The sequence below is a fragment of the Phalacrocorax aristotelis genome, chromosome 2, assembly GCF_949628215.1.
Source record: "Phalacrocorax aristotelis chromosome 2, bGulAri2.1, whole genome shotgun sequence".
Classification (NCBI taxonomy): domain Eukaryota; kingdom Metazoa; phylum Chordata; class Aves; order Suliformes; family Phalacrocoracidae; genus Phalacrocorax; species Phalacrocorax aristotelis.
This window is the reverse complement of record NC_134277.1, coordinates 66,243,041-66,259,439: the sequence shown is the minus strand read 5'-3', so window position 1 is coordinate 66,259,439 and position 16,399 is coordinate 66,243,041. Positions and strand designations below refer to the sequence as shown.

The 16,399-nt window shown below is 37.9% G+C and overlaps 1 protein-coding gene across 1 annotated transcript in view; it reads right to left on the bottom strand.

The window, feature by feature from the left end:
- The window catches only part of DCDC2 (doublecortin domain containing 2), a 73,713-nt gene that overhangs the window by 42,572 nt on the left and 14,742 nt on the right, over positions 1-16,399 (bottom strand). The window contains exons 3-5 of the mRNA XM_075083897.1: positions 5,367-5,443; positions 5,116-5,247; positions 876-1,022 (exon numbers count right to left, since the gene is read on the bottom strand). Coding sequence (XP_074939998.1) covers positions 876-1,022; positions 5,116-5,247; positions 5,367-5,443 — 356 coding nt within the window. The remainder of the gene's footprint in view (positions 1-875; positions 1,023-5,115; positions 5,248-5,366; positions 5,444-16,399) is intronic.

The following is a 16,399-nucleotide window of genomic DNA, read 5'->3' as shown; positions in this document are numbered from 1 at the left end:
ATTACTATGTGAAAGATCCTTACAACTACTCTAACAGAAAAGTTCCAGCAATTTCAGTAAAACTCTGTTTACACCAATCGATCAACATAGCTTTTCATTGTCCTTAAATTAATTTGTTGAAAATGCTGTTTCCTAAAATACTTTCAAGTTACTCACATTGTCTACAGTTGCTCACTTAAAAAAAAAAAACAAAACACAAAACAAAACCAACCAAACAAATAAAAAAACAAAAACAGACCCAAAATGAATTACGCTCCAGTTTATATGCAGAACATGGGACAAATTCTCTAGATTACACCAATTTGTGGGACAAATTTCCATTTCTTTCTATTTATTTCAGTGAAATGGCTCCAAGTTTTCATATTTTCCAAAGATACTAAAAGCCCAAGTTTCTCCTTACAGAAACCTGGTTTAGGACTCTGTTATGTGATAATTCCAGCCTACAAAGAATAGACTCAAACAAAGTATTCATAAGGGAGTACATATTCCACAAAACATTACCAAGCAAGAATAGATCTAGGATGGTGTAGCTGCACTTAATCTCATCCAGCTGTACACACTTGTATCCCAGGAAAAAAAATAAATTAAGCCAAGTAAAAAATAATCCTTTCTCTGACATTAATTTTGGATACATTATCAATAGCATGCTTATGAGGTGAAACAGTCTTCTGAATTTCCGTTTTCTCTTTTGTTTTTGTTATCTCAACTTTCTCAGAAGTTGTCAATAAAGTTTTGCACCCATACTAACCCATCCATCCATCCTTCCCTCCCTCACTCTTGGAATGATGATTTTGTAGAGTTTACTGCTGGTACTTTGTAAACAAAATGACACACACAAGCACATGAGAAATATATCGCACACCTATAGAACTTACCCCTGTGGCCTTCTTATTGTAGATTTGCTAAACAGCAGATCACCATACGGCAACTTCTTAAACTTTTCTCTACCCACTGCAACATAAATTTGCCCATTCTCCAAGTCTGACCCATTCTGAACAAGTTTTCCATCTAAAGTGTAAAGTCTGAAAAATATGAAAATGCTTGATATAATAAATCTTAACATTCAGTTAGGTGTATTAAGAGCATTGTAAGCTACATTAATCTAAACTCACTAAATCATGTTGAATTTCCAGATATGAAACCCAATAAAGTACAGTGGGTGTCATACAATGATCAGTCACTACATAAAAAAAGACAGAGCAAAACAATTACCTAAATCACAGTTTATATAAAATATAAAACAGATTAAATACTCTTATAATTTCTAAAATGAAATAAACTACTTCGTACTTAGGTGGTCTTTAATGCCTTCCCCTGATACCTTGGAAGGGATCTATTCCATGGGTTCCTGACCCCTTGCACACCAAGTTCCACCTCCCATCTGTGCTCTGGGCACTATGCAGTAATCTGGGAAGAACAGGGCATTCATGGCCCTGTGACTGAAAACCCAGGACCTGTCCACCTAACACAGACCAAGCTATAATATTGTACTTGTATTGCATAGAACAGAGGGTTATATTGTATAGAACAGAGGGTTGGAACATGGCTGTACCTGGTAGGGTAAGGCTGGAAGGAGCAGGAAATACAGTAATACATTATAGCAAGAAACTGTGTATCTACAATACACAGGCACCTACAACACCACTAGTTAATGTCTATTATACCAGGTAGATTTTTACCACAGTAATTTCTGTTTGTACACTTTACCAAGAAGAAATGCATTAGGGGCTGGGGGGAGGTGATGGCGGTCAACACATTCTTTCTATGCTATCTTAATTACTCCATTGTCGAGTCTGTGATTATATTTAAGTATGGTCAAAACAATGAGGAAGGAGGAAACATTCAATAATAAATAAGCTCTTTCCTATGAAGCTTATTCCAAAACTCAATAATATTTATATTTCATTAAAAAGTCAACATTAACAGTTTTGCCTTTAAGTGTTAAATGCAGGGATGCCGAAAGGCCATCTTAATTACCTTTCCAGAAGCCTCCTACAGGAGCTACTACATATGTTATTCATAAATTTTAACACAATGCAAGGAGATATAAAATGATCCATACACCTATACAATGAACCTTTTAGGAAGAATATAAAAAGCCTGCCTTCAGAACACCCCTGACTTATAAAGTGCAAAAATTTTCAGTTTAATAGAGAAAAATAGACAAAAACTTGCTTCTTAAGTTCATACACAGGGTGGCACAACCTTGAAGAAACACAGGGAAAAAAGATGAAGCTTATAGAACCAGGAATCACAGAATAGCTGAGGCTAGGCATGATCTCTGGAGACTCCCTATTCCAACTGCTCCATGCAGAGCAAGAACAACTACAGCAGGTTGCTTGGGGCTGTGTCCAGACTCTACAACCTCTCCCGGTAGCCTGATCTGGTGTTTGTGCAAACATTTCACAGGCATGCCAGCGATTCGAAGAGCAATTTATGTTTCACTATCACGCAGACGACATCACAGCAATGAAAATAAAACAAGCAATCTAAAAATCAGAAATAAGCCTATTCCTGAATTAATCTCACTGTGTTTTGCTAGCTTATGTTTTGCTTTGGGGAACTCAGGGGAAAAAACAGCAAATCAGTGTACCACAGTTTAAGAACTGTCTTACATATTTTATGGTGCTTCAGGTATATAGGGGTACATACAAACACGGCTGTGGGTTTTTGTTCCTGATCTTTCACTTCGCTTGTGGTGTAATATTATCTTTAATTCTTAAAAGTTGTTGGCTTAATAGAACTCCCAAAAATGTTATGGACAAATATCTGGTAATCTCTAGTTGTATTTTTCACCCTGAAAATAGTTACACCCTGAAAATAGTAACCATAGTAACTGAACCAAACATATTCAGTCACTGAAGATGAAAGTGAAATTAAAAACGTATTTAAAAAAACACATAACTTCAAACAAATAAATTACTATTGACTTAAGTATCACACAGATTTTGTGACACTTACTTCTGAAGCCTTCTACCCACCCACCTGGCCACAACCATTCAAACACCAGCTGGGTCCTCTCTGGCTAGTATTATGCAACAAAGATGTTCTTGTGGTCACCACTTCTGGGGATGACCTAGGGCTTGTCCTGAGGGATGTCAGTGGACTTCCATTGTCCCTCCTGAAGCCAAGCCAAAAAGCGGCAGCCAAAACACAGCAAGCATACAGGCTGACAAAGGAGACAGCAAAGACACAACTTGCAGGACCAGTATTCCCAAACTCCCAGTTGCCCATGGACCAGGCACCTGCCCATCAGGTTGCTGTACCCCATCCCCATGCACTATCTGGCAAGCAGAAAAGCTACTTGCTCATTGTGCCAGAGAAGCTACTTGCTCATTGTCTCCTCTGTCATATTTCTTACTTACATCCCTGTCCTGACAGAGATGTTCAATATTTATTTTTAAAGCCACATGTGAAACTGCGTAAGACTTGGCAGCTTTGTATGTCTTTTAATAACACAGAAAAGAAAAACTGCCATATACATAATGCAGGTTCTCGTAATTCCACTTATCCTTCTTTAATGAGAAATTAATCTTCCCAGCATCAGTGGTCTTACAGGACCTAATGCTAACACAGTTTCAGTAAACCCCAGCAATTAATGTGTAACTTATTAAAGAACAACGATCACTTTACTAACGTATTTAATATGTACTCCTAGCATTTTAAGGAAAAGAAAATGAAAACTGGGTTAATAGAAAACCAGAAAAAGGAAAACATTAAATAATTCAAAATGTCAGGTACATTATCTTATTTTTTAAAGGATTAAAACTCAGCACTGAAGGGAATGTCTCAAAAGCAATCCTAGCTATGAACAGAATGATCTATGCTTTCATGTACATCATTCAGTTTCACCAAGGAGTGACACCAAGTAATAAGAATAAAACTTGAAAGGTTTTTTAAATTGCTAAACAACCTGAGAGCAGAAAGAACTGGTATGTTGTAAACAGCTGTTACTTTGCTCACTTCTGAGTTGCACTAGCTGAGAATCAGATCCAGAAAGCTTCAACGTGTGTAGGTTTACTTTACCACAAGGAAAAGTGCTAAGTAGCCAGAAAATAGGAAAAGAGAAATGCAAGGATGAGAGGAAAAATTTGATGAGTGCTAATAGTCAACATATAGCATTACCTTAATCTTTTATTGTCTGTATCAGCTTTGGGAAAGAAATCAGAAGAACTGAAAGACTATTTTACCTTCAGTAATTTGAGAAATATTTTGCAAGCTTAGCCTTAGACGTTGCGTAAGCTGTGAAGAATGATTTTCCAGAAAAGGCCCTCTCCCATTTGAGGAATGGATTTCTGTAATGTCCTCTGCATGGGGCAACACTGGAATGTCAGTAATTTGCCAGTACACACCTTGGCAGGCTGCTTACAATGCAATGTTTCTCATAGAAACTGCATATATCATTTTGCTCTAAAAATTGCAACAACTACTAAATCCTATTTGAGAGAGCTTATTTTACATTGTAAAGGCCTTAAGGGACTGAAACTTACTTATCAAAGAGGTCACATCCTATTCCTGGGATACCACAACTCAGACCAGCTGAGATACTGGAACTGGCAAACCCCCAACTACAACTTTGGCCTTGGCTCTTATTAGGAGGCTGAGCTGGCTGAGTATAAAGCACATCCTAGTCACAGCACGGGTCTTCAAAAACCAAAGAATCTATAATATTTTACTTGAAATTGTTTGCCCCAATGAATTTAAAGAACTGTCAAAATAAAAGGAACATGGAGCACATCTATTATTGCACATTCCTAACTTTTTCACCAACTTTACCCTGCTCATTTATCTTATTCTGACATGTAACTTAATTATTAATACTAAATAGACTGCATTATTATTGTATTGTTACATGCCTGCTAACTAAATATTTAATCAAGAAATAAGAGCTGAAACAAACTGATGGTTTTCTTTTATTTAAATAGCAGCTGAAATGAAACCTGAAGGTTACTTGGAGTCAATGTATTTCCATTTTGTGGCTTTTTAATGTCTTTCAGTTTTCCTATAGTGGAATTTCCCATGAAGCAGGAATGAACCATTTTATCTACCTATAGAGTTATAAAAACATATCTAGGCATATCAAATGTATCTTGCAAATATTCAGCTTCCTAATACCTGTGAACAGCTCCACTTCTGAGGGTTACTTTTCCTGTAACCATTTCAAGAATATGATCCCAGTGATTCAGTGTTTTCCTGGGAATGAGGAGGCGCACTACAGGGCTAATAAGGTCTCCGTTAGCAATCAGGCTGAAATAAAGCAAAGTAAAATAATTTGGAGGAGTATTTTAAGCAAAACTCATCTGAAGTTAAGACACCACACCCCGCCCCCCCAAAACGGCAGTTCACTAACTGAAAATTCTACTTACAAAATAGTATAGGGCTCCTGGAGTGGTTTTCGAAACCGTGCTGACACAGTGATTCTACTGTGAGTGACCGGCTTGACCTGCAAGGACAAAAAGACTTAGAAATTACTCCATCTTCACATATGGAAAGGGTTTGCCCTGACCACCACCAGTAAGGGGGGCAGCATATCTGCAGAAAGAAGTTTCTGTTTTTAAAACATGCATTTTATACCATACCAGCATCATCTTCTACAGAGCATACATAATTACTCTTGCAGGTTCATATACAGGTTGAATAACAACCACAGCATAGTGAACCACAGTGCAGCATGGCACAACGTACATTTTCCACTGAGACATCAGAACTGTATCAACATATTTGGTGACTTCTTAGCTGTCGTTCCTAGAGACATAAAGCAATGCTTCCAAATGCTGTTCTTGCTTTTCTAGTCCTTACAGCTCATATCCATGGCCCAGGCAATTAAACCATCTTCTCTCTTTAACAATAAATACCATCTCTAGGTCTCTCTGCTATTATGTAATAAGTACTTTTGCCTTGTACACATCTTTACAATCAAATCCATCAGTGATTTATAAAGGTTGCTGAATATTTTCCTCATTTTAGGGCAATGATTCACAAGTGAAGTGAACCACAGATTTTTAACTCTCAGAATAAATCATAGACTACTTAATTCCCAGCATTACGATGATCTTAGAGGTCTTTCCCAACCTTAATGATTCTGTGATCCTATGATGATACCCTGTACTCTTTTGAACAGACACTGCATTGAGACAAATCAGGTGGCTCAACATTAGTGCCATTATACTGAATGCAAGTTATGCAATACTGCCTAGCTAGGATGCCCTATTGCATTTATAAACACACTTTCAAACTAAAAAAAAAAAAAAGGAATAAAACCAAACTCCAAAATCATTAGGAAGATATTTTTTTTAATTCTCCATAATTAGAAAATCAAAATAAGGTGTCAAACCCAAACAAACATTTGAAAAGCACAGTATATGCATTAACAGGTTGGCTAAACTTCTGAAAAACACTATAAAAGGATTAAATAGTCGGCATGGACAGACAAATGCTTTCAAATAGATGCACAAAGTTTATTTAAACTGGCAATGTTCCAGTCACTATGTAAAGAAGTCTAATGACGTGATGCGTTGCAGTATTATCACACTCTCTGCTAACGTTACCAATACTTCTCATTTAATTTATGGAAAATGATCTGGGCTACAGTGCTTTAAGTCTTTGCATGGATTTTCACACAAATTCATTTAGTACTGACAGGACTGCTCCCAGATCTTTCTCTTGTACATAATGAAAAAAGCAACAGAGGCACTCAACCTACTAGATGTTTGAAACTAAACAAGAATTATTATTAAAATAACCAAATCTGACTTCCCACATAACCCAAAGAACCTCACACAGCAAATTCTGCACCAAGCACATAAATTTTAGAGCTAAAATAGCCCTCTTGGAAAAAAAAGCAACCAACAAAACAAAAGCCAAACTGGCATTCCTTGATGTACAATCAGTCCAAGTGAAAGACAGCAATGGGTAAATCATTTTAACAAAATCCGTTCTCAATGTCTGCTAAAAAAGAAGCATGTCTATTCTGAATTCAACTCACTTCAACTTCTCGCCTTTCTCAAAGGCCCTTATGAGCAGTGTAACCTTCCCAATCTTTCATTTTCTGTGAGCCTCCACTGGTCGTGGATGGATGAAGGCAGAATTAGCCTTTGCCCAGCAGAGTGACTGAACAGAAGCAATCAGCAGCAGTAGGGGCACAATTATCTGAAGCTCAGTGCAAAGGAATATTTTGGCCAGAGACTTCTGCAAGAGGAGAGACAGCAAGAAAGATGCTACTGCTGCATTGTGCCAGCAGTATTTGTGGACCAGGCAAGGAAACAGGCTCCTGGAATGGCTGCTGACCTTCCTTTTACGCAAGCAATTTACTAGGCAGTGTATTTACTCCGTAAGATCTATTTTGTAGACACATGTTTGTCTTGGCCCCATAAAATAAGAAATTTTGTACTAGATTATATATAAACTATGTCTTAATGCCTAAGGTAACTGCAATTCACAGACTTGCTGTTAATTCCAGTGTGCTCTGAATCACGTGGAAGATTCACAAATACTACTACAGGCTTGGAAAGAGAGTAAGATATTGTTTTCATACAGCTCGTTAGGGGAGGCAAAGATATTTTTAGAGAGTGCCAAATAATTTAGGACCTCAGCCGCTCTTGCAGAAACATTAAAGCACATTTTTCAGAGCATAACTGGTCATTTATGTCACCAAAATTTGAGATCAAAATTTATTGAGTCTTTAGGAAGAAAAGAAAACACACCTTAAACTGCAACATCTGAAAACTTTTCTATTTCCGCTGTTAGTCATTAAGGGTTATTTGCACAATATAGGCAATCTAATAGAGAACTTCGGAATACAGAAAAAATAAGGTAACTTTCTAAAGAGTATGCTACTGAAGGCTGAGGCAATACTGATGTATTTCAATAGCATCAGGTCCTAATATTTAGGTTCCAAACACAGGTTGCATCCAAAACAGGAAAAACTTAACTTAGGCTTCCCATAGACCTTTCTGCCTGGCTGTTAGGTTGCCAGGCTAATCCCTGTAAAGTATTCAATATATAACTAGTAACGCTTTATAACACTTTTTCTAAAAGTCAATGCCTTATCCATTCCTGATACTCACTTATATTGTTGATACCTATATTCAAGCTCTCACACACTCCAAACAGTCCATCAAACTAAGTTCTTTGATCCAGTCTGCAACACTCAAGTTTCAATGATCCACACTTTACTGGAACTAGTTAGAAAGTGTTCGCTAAGCATAAAGGGAGCCCTTTAGGATAGTCCCAGGTGTACCCAATTACTTGGTTGTTCCTGCAAGCAGATGAAACCATTAATTTCGATGTAGGCTCCTCAGAAGGCCATCATGTTATTGCATACAGCCCAACCACTGGGCCCCTGAGAAAACAAGCAACCTGACAAATGTTAAGAGCTCATTTATTAGTTGAAGGATTGTATTTCTGCCAATAATAGATACCGTGGCATCAGCTTGCAAGCCTGTCTTTTGGGTTACCCTCTCAAAGAGTCATAAATATTTCTGGCAGCCAGCCCTGTTCTTAAACAAGAAAACTGCAGGGGACTGTAGGATGGGACCAGCATGGGCAGAGACTTAGTATTTGTCTTTTCTACCTAAACATAGCTTAAACCAGAAGAAAATACAATATTGCGCTGTTTTGCTAAGCATGTTTAAATCAAATGTACCTCCTATATTAAAAGAACATGTTAGTGCAATATTACATTTGTTAATGTAACACCACAAAAATCAGTGCATGGAAACACTAAGATGACTGTGACACTATTAAAACACCCACAGGTACTTAGCACACTGCCTGGACAAGACCTCAGTTTCTGGGAGATTGGAACTGAGTAGCCCAGACTAGATTAAGCAGATGCTGGACCACAGTGGCACAGAACTCTCTGAAGAGTCTTTTGCCACACCTGACATGAACAGCAGGGGCAAGTGTACTGCATCTTCTCTTGGGGTCCCACATGCTCTTAGGCAGATGTTTAGGCTATCATTGTTGTCTGGAAGAGGAAGGATGACTAACACCTTTGGGACTCCCTGCCTCCTGCAGGCATGTTTTACACCTGATCTGCTTCAGGGGCCAAAAGAAAGATAAACTCTATATTAATCCAGGACACAGGGTCTCTCTGATGCTGCAAATGAGAGAGAGGAAAGGAGAAAATAAATATATAAATTATAAGAAAAATTAAAAAAAAAGCAAACAGGGGGAAGTGCCTGCACAAGGGTGCTACAAATGAGCTGTGTACAAGACCTTTAATTTTGAAGCTGGCAAGCATGCAGACATGCAAGCAACTACAATACAGTATAACATAATATTATAATATTCCACAACACACACAAGATAACTGTTACAGATGCCCAGTGTATGTTCTGACTACAGCATTATATCAAGCTCTCCAAGTACAGCAGTGCAAAAACTCAGCACAAGCTACCCTAGCCTGCTCCACTGAAGCGATTATTTTAAAAAAGTTTGGCTAGATTTATACTGCAGTGATTTAAAAAAAAAAAAGTCAAGCAAACAAACGAACAAAACACTCTATGCACCATTCTTCTAATTAACTTGACTTTCCTGTTCATTTATTTTTTTGGCACAGTCTTCAGTTTACTACCTCACAGAATTTAGAACAACTTCTGTCTGAACAATGTTGAACTACTAACAGTTATGAAAAGCAAGCCACATAAGTTCAATATACAGAAGCATGGATTAATAAAAGACCAAGTGCTCAGCCACTGAAAATCAATTTAGATCCTTTGAAGTACATGGAGTTATGCCGAACCACCCCAGTGGAAGACCTGGCCCAGGATCTAATTAAAGAATACATGGTTCTGCTCTTATTTGGTTTGTAGGAGGTACCATAGTGTTGCAGTGTCTGGAATAGCCTGACCCCTCTGGCACTGCAAAGTTACATATTAACAACGATGTAGTCTTGGGTGAAAGTTTGTGCTTATATTAAGAGACCCGCATCATGAGCCCCCTAAACCCTTTATTTTCTTTTCATTTTACCAGTCCCATTCTCAGCTGATATAAATCAGCACTTTCCCATTTACGTCAGCTATTGTAAGCAGATTTACATTAATCAATGGTCTGGCCCCATTATGATTTTATCTTTAAATTTCATACATTTTCAGTTTGTTTAAAAAGACCCATTCAAGGGCAGCTTCCATATCCTACTGACAAACATTGCCAAAATTTCATAATTTGCGATGAGATACCCATCTGACGTATTACACGACAACATACACCAGCAACACAAAGCATTTAGGGGAGGAAGGAGAAAGCATTATGTCAGTTGAAACTCAGAGGGAACTTTAAGTAAGCTGGAGGCAATCAATCAAATGAAATTTGCAAGGCAACAAGAGCTAAACACAGCTGGAAATACACCATGGGATCACAGACACTCAAAACCACCATAATTTTAACCTTTGTATTCTACAAAGAATTTGTTATTTCCCACAGTGCTCCTTATACCAACAGCAGTATGGATCTTTCTTGTTTCAGAGAGGAGTTACCACCCGTGACACAACTTTGGAAAGCACCTTGCAGAGTCTGGGAAAAACAAAGCAGCTAAACTCAACGCAGGCTAGGTTCTGGGAGTGGGGATGGATCGGCAGTGTTTGAGATCTCTGTAAACACTCAAATTCAGAACACATTCTACAGAGAGTCTCTTAGAGCCCAGCTTTAATCTTCAGTCGTAATCCACTGCGGTTGAATTTGTGCTGCTGAACGTTAGCTGCAGCTGAGTGCCTCCTAACATCCCTTTGAAAATACAAGGCCAAGACGCAAACCAGCATCTGACTGAAACAGTAAAAAAACCATACCCTCACAGCTGCTTTATAACAACACTCTATACATTTTTCCCTTATACTAGAAAATATGTTAAATATTAACAAAATTTAACAAACACAGACAAAACACTTAGCAAACACATACAACATATTGCACAATCTAGTTTAGGTACTTACATCTTCCACTGTCGGCTGTTGGCAAAAAAAAAAAACCAAAACCAAAATGATCAGCAGTCAAACCATTACCTCAGGTATACTATCATATGTACACACATGAAAAATAGCTTTTGTAAGAAACCCATTTTGAATTAGTGTGTCCATATCCACAGTCCACGTGTGTACATGTATATAATACATGTGTATGCATACATATATACACCAATTTAATAAAATTTTCATACAAAAAATTCTATTATGTTTATGTTCAGCTGACCACATGAAAGACTGAAGATCAATTAAAAACATGTTACTGCTTTTTTAGAACACCATGGATGGGCTTGCTCATGCAATGCTTCTAACTCAAGGGAGTGTTACATATACGGCATTACAGGGAAATCGTCATTGAGAATAGCTATTCATGTAAGGACTCTGAGCAACCCACACATTGGTTTGAAATACACAGATAAAAAAGAACAGTTTTCATTTCTTTCTTCAGAAATGCGTTAATGACTAGAAGGTAAAAAATAAAATTCCTAAAACGGAGATGCAGCAAAACGATGCGTATTTGTTTTCGTTGGTGGGAACCTATTTGCTGATCCCTATGCACAAAGTTTTTGCTTCTACAAATGCTACATTATACTTTTCATACTTATTATTCAAATATAGACTGGAAGGTGGGACAGACCCAGCAAATTACCCAACCTCCCATTGGCTACTCAGGACTAGCAAGAGGCATGTGACACTTCAGAGGATCAATCCTTGTATATCAGAAAAGGATACCATTCATTAAATAGCATTTTAATTGCCTTCTGAACTTACCATGCTGCATATTTAGTTTCTAAAGAGGAGATTTTTATGCAGTTGAGAATAGTTTCAAACAGAAATGTGCCATTCTTAGCTTTTCTTTTCCTTCCAGTGTATATAAAATAATTGGAGACAAGCTAAATACAGAGGTCTCGCAGCACTTTCACAGGCTGCCATGAAGACACAGGCTAGTTATCCATAGCTAAGAAACGGTATGATTATCTGATTTATTTCGTTTTCCTACCAGAAGTGCCCCCCATCAAAAGGAAGCAACTGAACTGCAAGATTTACAGGTTTACACGTATTTTTAAAGCCACACTGGATGGCAGCAAAACAACAGTCAAAAAAGAGTAACCTCCCTGAACCAGATGCTCTGTGCTGGTTTGATTTATAGATGTTTAAGAGCTTCCTGTCTTGCTGCTGTATTAATATAGTCTTGGGTGCTATGAACATCTCACTCATTACTCATGTCACTTTATAACTAACCTTTTGAAGTTTTAAATATTTCAACACAATGCCACATTCCAAATTTATCAGCTCATGCAATGAGCCATGGCTTTGCCAGTTTGTTACAATGGCTTGTTTGTTAATCAATGTGCCCAGGAAAATTGAGAACAAATATTTGCATTCCCCTAGGGTGAAACTGGGGTCAAAAGAACCAAAACCCCATTTATACACACCATCAGCACCCTGTGATGTGAAAGAAAGGAATGTTCAAGGTTCAGTGATCAAAAGCAAATTAGAACAATAAGTTTTCTAAAGCTATAACAGCATAGGAAACATCTTATCTTACCTATTTCATAGAAGCACGACTTTTTTTAAATAGGCATTTTCATACACTTTGGCAAAAGGCACAGAATCAACTCACTCAGGTGTTCAGTCAGTACAAAACCATTTCAGTTATCCTATACAGTAATTAACTTTGATAATCTACATTTCCCTGGCTACTTTGCATTGCTAGATGGTACACTGGATAGTACAAAACAGCCTTGAGCAAGAGACTACTAGCCTTTCTACTGGTGTGGATACAAAGCACCACTCAAACTGCTATTAACTGACCGGATTTCCAAGCTTACATAAATAGGTCACAACACCATGGCAGTACGCAAGCTTCTCAGCCCACATAAAGCACAGAGGAGCCAGAAATGAACTATGCCAGAACAAATGGTCATATACCGATTATGGGAGCCTTCTAGACTGCAAAGCTCCTACAGAGCTCCCAAAGTATTTAAAGCCACTCTGCCTCCAAGGTAAGACATCCTCCTTTTCAGCTACGAGAAGTGACATGGAGTTCATATCCTCTGTGTGTCTGGGGGTAAGTCTCACCCCATCTAGCTCAACCCTAGAAAGAAAAATGTTTTACCTGGGGTCTGTCATAGTTTTGGGGCATTGGATTAGGGACTAGATCTTCAGCTGGGGATAAATCAGACAGTGGCATGGCCTTATCTGCCCAGGCACTTAACCTGTGCAGTGCTCCAAAATATACCACACCTGTGTTGCTTCTGGATCCCAAGAACAGCTCCCATTTCTTCTCCAAGCTGTATGATGCTATACCCTACACTGCTTACAACACACACAATGATGGGATCAATAATGTAGGTTTTATTTAAGCAAAATAGATCCTGATGCTTCTTTCTATCACTGACATAATACTGCCAATCCTGAATATTTTTGCCTCTCATAATTTGTGTATTTTCCCCAAATTCCATACACTCATTCAAACCAAAAGAAAATCTCTGGCCTTTGTGGCTGATCAGAAGGGCCTGAAGAGTGACAGCTGAAGAACAAAAAGCAACCCCCAAATAATCTTTTTTTTTTTTTTCCTTCATCATTTTTAGTCAAAAGTTGTTGATGTTTCCAGTAAGTCAATTCAGTGTGCAGCAACAAGTTTTTAATAAGACTAACATGCCTCATTAAAAGTTTCAGTACTGGCATCTCTTCCCTTTCTCCCAGCCTCCCCACAGACCAGAAGAGCAGTTACCATACAGAACAAGGCAGGCATGTTAATCAAGGAAGAGACCAACTTTCAAGTTTCATATCAGACTCAGTACAGACCATGAAATCTCCAGTGGCATGAACCAAAGCCTCTACAAGTCTTTCTGTTGCTCCAAAATCCAGTAAATCCATCTGTAAGCAAGCTGTTAATTAAAATACTCAGAATTACACAATTAACGTATACAGAACTACATAAAGAGAAATATTATTAATTCACAGACCCAGCTAGAAAAAAGGACACAGTTTATGTTTTAACTGGATGTCTGAACAGTTGTTCTCTGATTCCTCCTGGTGTCAGATTACAAACACTCAGGAAGAGTATCTGTTTTGTATGTCTTGTTGTGCTAATTATGTTACCTGGATACTAAATACCAAACAATAACATATAAAATTTAACTATTAAAGATGTTGCTCAGGAGATTGAAGATGTATATCACATTTTATTAGTCTTTGCATTTTGTAGTTTTATTCTCTAAACTACACCTACAGTAGAATTCCTAATTAATTTAGCATCAGAAAATGAGAAATTCCTTAGTCTGTGACACCAGCAGCAGAAGAAATCGAACTGGTTAGATATGGAGTAGCAAAAGGGTTTAGCTTTGCATACTGGCACAGGAATACCAAGTGGACCTTCATACACAATTTGTTTCCAGACACAAAAATATTTTCTATACAGTAATTTTACAAGAGCACAAAACCATGTTTCTTTCTAATTCTTAAGAAAGACTTAGGAAAGAATATCTTCTGAAAATAGATTGTTTTGACATCAAATAGCTGTAATTTGCATATGCTGGCATAATTTCTAATACCTATTCAGGCACCATTTTACCCTCAGAAAATTATCGCCTGTACAGAGAAAATATCAATGAACCATTTCTAATTGACAGTTAAAAGTTAAAGTGAATCAACAGCCCACTCACTGATAAACAAGTTTTTTCTTATGACTAGACATGAACATTATTTGTCAGATATGATAAATGCTAGGTTTGAAATAAACAATAATTATAAATACTGGGATTTTTTATTAGGATGTACTTGGTAAAAATATGCAGGTATGTTAGGGACAAGGTATATCCAGCATAAACATACCAAAATAATTTGTGAAATCAAGACAATATTATAAACTTCCAAAATTCAATTTTTACAAATTAATCCAATCTTATTACTGCTGACAGATGAGCGGTGACTCCACTGTCTGACAACAGAGATGCACTTAAAAGATGCAGAAGAAATAATTGCCATAAATGATACTAAATGAACTGAATTTTAAAATATGGAGGAACAGAGGGAAACAGAGAAATGGTAGGTCCTCAAAATACTGTTATAGCAACATCTCAGATGCTTTTTTGATAAATTCTGAGTTCAGATCTCCCAAGTCTCAAACATTGTATTTTCCACCTCACATCCCCGTCTTGGTGCCTGCCACTTCTGTGAGCACTGGACAACTAGGGAACCTTTCCTGGCCCAGGATCTCACCAAGAACACTGTGGCCAACTGACCTAGGCTGTGATCTGCGATTAACTATTTCTGGCCCACAAAACCTCACAGCAGGAGTGGTATTAAGCTGGTGTGTTGCAGCTGGAGATCACCAGTAGAAGGCATGCTCTGCCAGTCACAATTTCATTCAGCACACACTTCATTACAGGAATGGACACACTCTGAGAAGTTCCCTAGCAAGCAAATGCACTCTACCCCATGTCCTAGGACATGTCTGTGTAATCCAGTGTGTGATCAATGTAAGGACTGACAGGCACTGGATCAGAAAAAGAAGTTAAAAGTTTCAAAATATTCAAGCACTCATTCAAATCCTTGTAATTATCAAGCGTTTTCACTAGAGAGGTGTTTTGGGGTTGCATGCAGATACAAACATTCAGGTTAGACATGTATGAAAGCTTTGAGGAATCTTTACTAATCCTCTGAAGAATCATTAGTAAAAATATTGATTATTCCGGTCTACAAATACTCCTTCAAATATGACCACACCTAAACCCCCTGATAAAAGAAGAAGCTGTAATTGAAATAGAGCTATGGAACAATAAAATAAGTTTATGTAAAACAGTGAAGAAAAAGTGATGAATCACTGGAAAAGGGTGACAGGGACACAACTACTATGTGAGGCAACAGAACTGCAGAGGGGTACCCAGGCTGAACATGGGAGGATCGTGGAGCTGGAAAGGTAGGGCAAGACCTGGTGGGTGGTGGGCAGAGCATTCCTAGTGCATCCCTCACACCAGGGCCCCTGACACACACCACTGAATCCAACAGTCCAAGAGCCATACATATGCAGCCACTAGTAATGCTGAATGACAGCACTCCAGAATGAACCTACCACTCAAAGACATTGGGTAAAGTGACCCTTCCTCAACCAACCACACACTTGCTCCAACCAGCTCTTACAACATCTATTTTCATACTTACTGCCCTACAGCAGATCCCAATTGATGGGTAATATGTTATAACACACCATAAGCAGGCAAATGTCATAAAATGTGGACCAGGATGTTTTCATTGCTTAAACATTACAGAAAACAGTGGTGAACCTAAGGAAAGGAGTCTACATCATCCTTATCTCTCTATAGTATAGAGCTAACTCTTGATGTGCCTTATGTAGAGTAAGACAGATAAGTAGAGTTTTCTTAAATAACTTTATAAATGCTTTTCTGGAATATAAGTCTGTAAAAAAAATC